The 6,656-nt window shown below is 43.3% G+C and overlaps 1 protein-coding gene across 1 annotated transcript; it reads left to right on the top strand.

Moving 5' to 3' along the window:
* Positions 1 to 4,522: 4,522 nt before the first annotated feature.
* LOC102441118 (zinc finger protein OZF-like) lies at positions 4,523 to 6,018 on the top strand (the record flags this gene model as incomplete). Its single annotated transcript, XM_014451190.1, has 2 exons — positions 4,523 to 5,698; positions 5,787 to 6,018. Coding segments are annotated over 2 exons (1,408 nt in total), but the record flags the coding sequence as incomplete, so codon positions are not given.
* Between the last annotated feature and the right edge of the window lie 638 nt (positions 6,019 to 6,656).

Genomic DNA, 6,656 nt, shown 5'->3' with positions numbered 1-6,656 from the left:
ACAAGACACCGACTTGCGCCTGGCAATCGGAGGGCCCACAGTCCTCTCTCCTCCCCTTACTCCAACCCCCCTATAAAACCCCTCTACCCACAAAGCTTGCTCTCTCTGCCCCCCGCCGCTGCGTCGGCGAGTGTGGTGGACGGGGAGCCCGAGCTAGCTCGAATAAAGACTCTTTGCTATTGCATCGGACACGGCTGGCTCCCTGATGGTCTTTTGGGGATCCTGAAATCTGGGCATAACAGATTGTACTTTGTTTCTTCTGTTTTAAGCTCTATAAGCTCTAAGGGTCCTGCACCCAGGCAGCTATGGGCAACAGGAGCTGCCCTTTGATCTCCCCCCATCAGTTTGTTTTTCTTTTGTTTTTTAAATATATTTTATTGATTTTTTTTTTTTTTTTTTTTTACAGAGAGGAAGGGAGAGGGATAGAGAGTTAGAAACATCAATGAGAGAGAAACAGGGATCAGCTGCCTCCTGCACACCCTTTACTGGGGATGTGCCCACAACCAAGGTACATGCCCTTGACCGGAATCGAACCTGGCACCCTTCAGTCTGCAGGCCGATGCTCTATCCACTGAGCCAAACAGGTTAGGGCATCCCCCCATCGGTTTTTAAGGGTCCTTCTTTTTTCCTCACTGTCCTAAGCTTTCATAAACGTCATCTCACTTCAACAACAACAACAACTGCTCGCTCTCCCTAGTGACCTGGGCTAGGCTGTCCATTTCCCCCAACTTCCTTTCATGAGAGTGTGCTTAGTTCTCACGTCTGGGCACAACTTGCTTCCCCAGTTTCCTGGACAGCTGCCGTGTTTGTTATGGCCGGGATATTGGCGCTGCCCTGTTCTCTTACTGCAGCCCCAATGCATTTCAACAATGTTAAATCTTCAGATCCAAGAATATGGGATTTCTTTTCAGTTATTTGTGTTTTCTCCCATTTCTGTCATCACTGTCATATAGCGTTCAATGTACACACTTTTCAGCTGTTCGTTTGAACTTATTTTGTGTGTTTTATTGTTTTTGATACTATTGTGAATTTGACTACTTCATTTCATCTTCAAAGATTTTGTTGTTAGTGTATAAAAATGGAAGTGATGTTTGTATGCTTATTTTTTTTTTAATTAATTTGCAAAGGTTATAGTGGAATCTTGACAATTTTCTGGATGTAGTGTCTGTATGTCCTCTGCCAGCATCTCTGATGATGGTTTGTAGTTCATAGTGTCAGCTGTAATGTCTTTCATTTCTGCTTTGATTTGGGTGTTGTTTCTCTTATTTCAATGTAGCTAACGTTTAGCCAGTTTTGTGCATGTTATCAAAAGAACTGCTGGTCCTGGCCTGTTTTGCTCAGTGGTTAAAGCATCGGCCCAGGGACCCAAGGGTGTCGGGTTCAATTCCAGGTCAAGGGCATGTGCCTGGGTTGTGGATTCACGCCTCATCCCCCGTGGGGCACATGTGGGAGGAAACCAGTCTGTGTGTCTCACATCTGTGTTTCTGTCTTCACTCTCCTCCGTCCCTCCCTTCTACTCTCTCTGAAGCAATGGAAAAATAACCTCCAGAGAGGATTAACAAAGGAAAAAATAAGTACACAAATTAAAAAAAAAAAAAACGAACAGCCCTTAGTTATGATATTTCTCTTTTTGCCTTTCCTATTTTTCAATTATATATGTATATATAAAGAATATCAGTTCTAACATTGTTCGCTTCTTTTGCTAGCCTTGGGTTTACTTTCTTGATGTGTTTTTAATTTCCTGTGGATCAGGGTTAGGCTGCTGTGTATTTCAGATTTGTCTTAATATAGGCATTTATCTGTATACAATTTACTCTTAGGCTTGCATCTCCTACACCCCATTCATAAGCTTTGGTAAGTTGTCTTTCTGTATACATTGCCTCTAGATGTTTGTAGGGTTTTTCATATATATTTTACATGTTTTTATTGATTTTGAGAGAGAGGAAGGAAGAGGATTAGAGAGAGAAACATCAGTGACAAGGAAACATCCATCGGCTGCCTCCTGGTTGCCCCATTGGTGGGCTGCCTCCTGGTTGCCCCATAGAAGGGATTGAAGCCCACACCTGGGCATGTGCCCTGACCAGGAGGAATACAACCAGTGACATTTTGGTTCCTAGGTTTACGCTCAACCTCTGAGCAACACTGGCCGGGTGCCTCTAGATCGCTTTAAGGTCTTTTTTTAATTTCACTGACCCACTGGTTGTTTAAGAGTGTGTTGTATTTAATTTCAACATATTTATGAATTTCCAGCTTTCTTGAAACTGGAATTGATTTCTAGTTTCTTATATTGTGATCAGGTAAGAATCTTGAAGTGATTTCTTCTGCAGGTTTGAGACTTCTCTTTTGACCTACCATTGCGGCAGATAAGAAACTACAGAATTTCTTGGGCATATGTGATAGTGAAACTGAGACAAAATTAAACAAGCTCAAACAATTTGGACAACTTACAGCCAGCTTGTGAATCTAAGAGCCTATTTTCCCGCAGATAAGAACATGTGAAAATAAATAGTTTACACCTCCCTCTCTAATCAAAGAATTCACAGCTCGACCCGCCCTGGTCTGTGAAAATAGAGAACAGGGATCCAATAAATGGCATTTGCGCCAGTTAACCCAAGGATAGATACGTTAACCGAATGATAGATAAAGTCAGATGAACAAATAACAAAAACCCCATTAGAACCAGACAGACTCAAGATAAAAAATAAAACATTAAACAGAACAAAAGACAAACCCAAACTTCCTTGTACACTAATTCCAAACCATTAGCATATTACAAATGCACCTGAAAAGCTGATGAATATTCTTATGAAACCTTCCCCTGAGATCCTCACCCTCAGGAACAAACAAAAAAAAAGAGAGAGAGAGAAAACCTTCAGGACAGTGCTGATCTGGTAGCTCAGTTGGTTTGAGCATTGATCCAATGTATCTAGGTTATGGGTTAGATCTCTGATAAGAGCACATAAAAGAAGCAACCACTGAATGCATAATTAAGTGGAACAACAAATGATGATTCTTTCTACATTTTATCTTTCTCTAAAATCAATAAAGAAAAATTAAAAAAGAAGAGGTCCTCAGGGCAGAGACTCAATGCCAGCTCACTCTAGGCCAGCTGTGGGCAAACTACAGCCCACGGGCCGGATTCGGCCCGTTTGAAATGAATAAAACTAAAAAAAAAAAGACCGTACCCTTTTATGTAATGATGTTTACTTTGAATTTATATTAGTTCACACAAACACTCCATCCATGCTTTTGTTCCGGCCCTCTGGTCCAGTTTAAGAACCCATTGTGGCCCTCGAGTCAAAAAGTTTGCCCACCCCTGCTCTAGGCTATGCCCATGCCCCTTTCCTAGCTTAAACTTTTAACTTTTCTCTAAACGTTAAGGGTTCTCACTGGACATTCAACCAGAGGAGCAACTGGCAACAGCAGCTCATCCCAGGCTTACACCTGATCTTATCTACATGTTCCCCTGGTCTCTGACATCCCAGTGACCTAACAGCAGCCCTGCCTTGACTCACTGCTTTCCTGCAACCTTTCTAAGAGGCCAAAGCTCCCCTGTTGCTTCTTCTACTCAAAGTTCTTTCTTTGTTTCTATGTCCCTAGCTTTAACAGATGCACTCTCAAAATCACCTGGACTCCTGTTGACAAATCTGTCCTACTCAAATTCAAGAACCCACCCAGTAGAGTCTGTCCTGAGGTAGACCTGCTGCACCCTGGTCCCTTTTGGTAACAACTTCGTTATGTAGAGAATGTTTCAGGTGTGGCTTGACAAGAATGCCTCTTCTGCGTTTGAATAGAATGTTTTGTGTATATATACAGGATTAGAGTTGTTCTAAAATGTAGTCAAACTACAGTAATTCCATATTATTTCAGACAGGATGACCTAGCCTTTGTGAAAGGGGAATATTGAAGTTCTCTACTAACATATATTTTTTCTGCTTTCAGATCATTCATTATTTCCTTAATGTCCTTAGTTGTTCTGTCCTTGTGAGCATATTACTTAAAGTTGTTAAGATCTTGATTTTTCTTATACTCATGGGGTAGGTTGTGGCCAAGGGGATTTTTATTGGAATTCCTGCCGACATACTCTATAGGGTCCTCTGATTTGTAACCTTCAGTGTTGCGGGGGCTGCTGTGGTTCCTAAGAACAAAGTTCCACCACAGAACACGCCACTAGGGTCACACAGTGCAAGCTCTGCAGATAACAGGCATTTTCAATCCTTGTGTTTCGAACCATGCCATTTCCACATAGGTTTGCTCACCCAGTCAGCCTTTCCTCTTCCTCTCTTTACTGCTGTCCAGTATTGGTCCAGGCACACATCTTTATATTTACCTCAAACGTCATCTGCCCTTTTTCAGATAAATTTTATTGGTTTGTGTGCATTCCCATGTGCCCTGACTGGGAATCGAACTGTGGCCTCCTGGTTCATAAGCCACCCTCAACCACTGAGCCACCGTGGCCCATTGTGATTACTTTTGGCTGTGGGGGTCAACATGTAATTCACCAGTGTTTCCTTTTGCTCAGGTTGCTGCTGTGGAACACGGGATCTGCAGGCACCCCTTGAACAGAATGCGTCTGTAAGACTGTCACAGGCAAAGAAGACCAAAGTACCTTTGTCTTCCCAGAACAGCCACCCCTGTGAGAGTTGTGGTCCGGTCTTACGGGACATTTTCCAGTTGGTTGAGCAGCAGGGAACACCACACAGCCCCAAACTGTTGAGGTGCGGTGCGTGTGCAAAACCATTTTATTTCAGTGCGAAGTGTCACCAGGACCGTGAGCAGCACAGGAGAGGCAACCGTTTGATAAGAGGTGTGGACAGAGCCTCACCTGCGAAGAGCTGCACGTTCAGTGTGTCCCAGACACTTGTTACCAGTCAGAAGGTTGGACACAGCATCCTTACTGCCTCAGGGCAACTTCAGCCACAGGCTACTCATACCACAGTCAAACCAAGTGACAGCTCGAAGGCCGGGGTTATATGTCAAAACAGAAAGAATTACCATACCAAGAAGGAATGTAAAAAAGTGATTGGCTGCAATGACACTCTTGTTCCAGACCATGCTGGCCATGCGGGAAGGCAGTGTCTTGTGGGCCCTGAAAGTAAAAAAGGTCTTAGAGGAATCTCTGGTTTTCGTTATCAGAACGTTCACTCATTGGAAAAGTCATACGAGTGCCGTGAATGTGGGAAGTCCTTTCGAAGAAAGGATAACCTGAATGAACACCAGAGGATTCACACTGGAGAAAAGCCTTATGAGTGTGGAGAATGTGGGCTGTCCTTTAGCCAGAAGTGGAGCCTGAATCAACACCAAAGGAGTCACACTGGAGAAAAGCCGTATGAGTGCCGTGAATGTGGGAAATCTTTTACCTATTGCTCTGGACTCCAAGGTCATCGGTCTGTTCACACTGGAGCAAGGCCGTATGAGTGCAGTGAATGTGGGAAATGTTTTACCACAAAATCCTACCTTCATGTTCATCAGAGAATTCACTCTGGTGAAAAGCGTTACAAGTGCCGTGAATGTGGGAAATCTTTTACCTATTGCTCTGGACTCCGTGGTCATCAGTCTGTTCACACTGGAGCAAGGCCGTATGAGTGTAGTGAATGTGGAAAATGTTTTACCACAAAATCCTACCTTCATGTTCATCAGAGAATTCACTCAGGTGAAAGGCGTTATGAGTGCAGTGAATGTGGGAAATCTTTTATGTGTAACTCGAAACTCCGTTATCATCAGAGAGTTCACACTGGAGAGAAGCCGCATGAGTGCAGTGAATGTGGGAAATCTTTTGTCCATAGCTCTAGCCTCCGTTGTCATCAGAGAGTTCACACTGGAGAAAAGCCGTATGAGTGCAATGATTGTGGGAAATCTTTTGCCTTTAGCTCTCAACTCCGTTGTCATCAGAGAGTTCACAGGACAAAGACCTTATGAGTGCAGTGATTGTGGGAAATCTTCTGCCTGTTGCACTGGGCTTTGTTGTCACCAGACAGTTCACACTGGAGAAAGACCTTATGAGTGCCATGAATGTGGGTAATCTTTTATGAGGATCTCTCATCTTCATAAACATCAAATTTCACACAGGAGAAAGGCTTTTTGAGTGTTGTGAATGTGGGTAATCTTTTAGTAAAAATTCTTCTCTCTGGAAACAGGAGAGTACACATTAGACCAGTGGTTCTCAACCTTCCTAATGCTGCGACCCTTTAATACAGTTCCTCATGTTGTGGTGACCCCCAACCATAAAATAGTTTTCATTGCTACTTCATAACTGTAATTTTGCTACTGTAAACAATATGTAATTATATATGTGTTTTCCGATGGTCTTAGGCGACCCCCGTGAAAGGTTGTTCGACCCCAAAGGGGTCGCTTCCCACAGGTTGAGAACCGCTGCATTAGAGGGAATTTTTAGGTTTGTAAAGAATGTAGTTACTTCGTTCAGTGTTAGCAGCACTTCGGGAAATTTAGGCTTCAGTGGTCTGGCTTTCATCTCATAAATCCCATCCTCAAAAGTAGGGAGGTTTTCCATAATTTTAGTTATGTGGGAAGCATGTGTACTTACGTTCTACCTTCTAACCCGCCCAGGGCTTAGTGTCACTGAAAGTTTCTGTGACAGAATCCATTTCACCTGAACCAACACTGAGCAAGTCCCCACACTTTTCATCAGTCACCGT

This window comes from Myotis lucifugus, unplaced genomic scaffold (genome assembly GCF_000147115.1).
Source record: "Myotis lucifugus unplaced genomic scaffold, Myoluc2.0 scaffold_8896, whole genome shotgun sequence".
Classification (NCBI taxonomy): Eukaryota; Metazoa; Chordata; class Mammalia; order Chiroptera; family Vespertilionidae; genus Myotis; species Myotis lucifugus.
The sequence above is the reverse complement of the archived record's forward strand: the minus strand, read 5'-3'. Positions and strand labels throughout refer to the sequence as shown.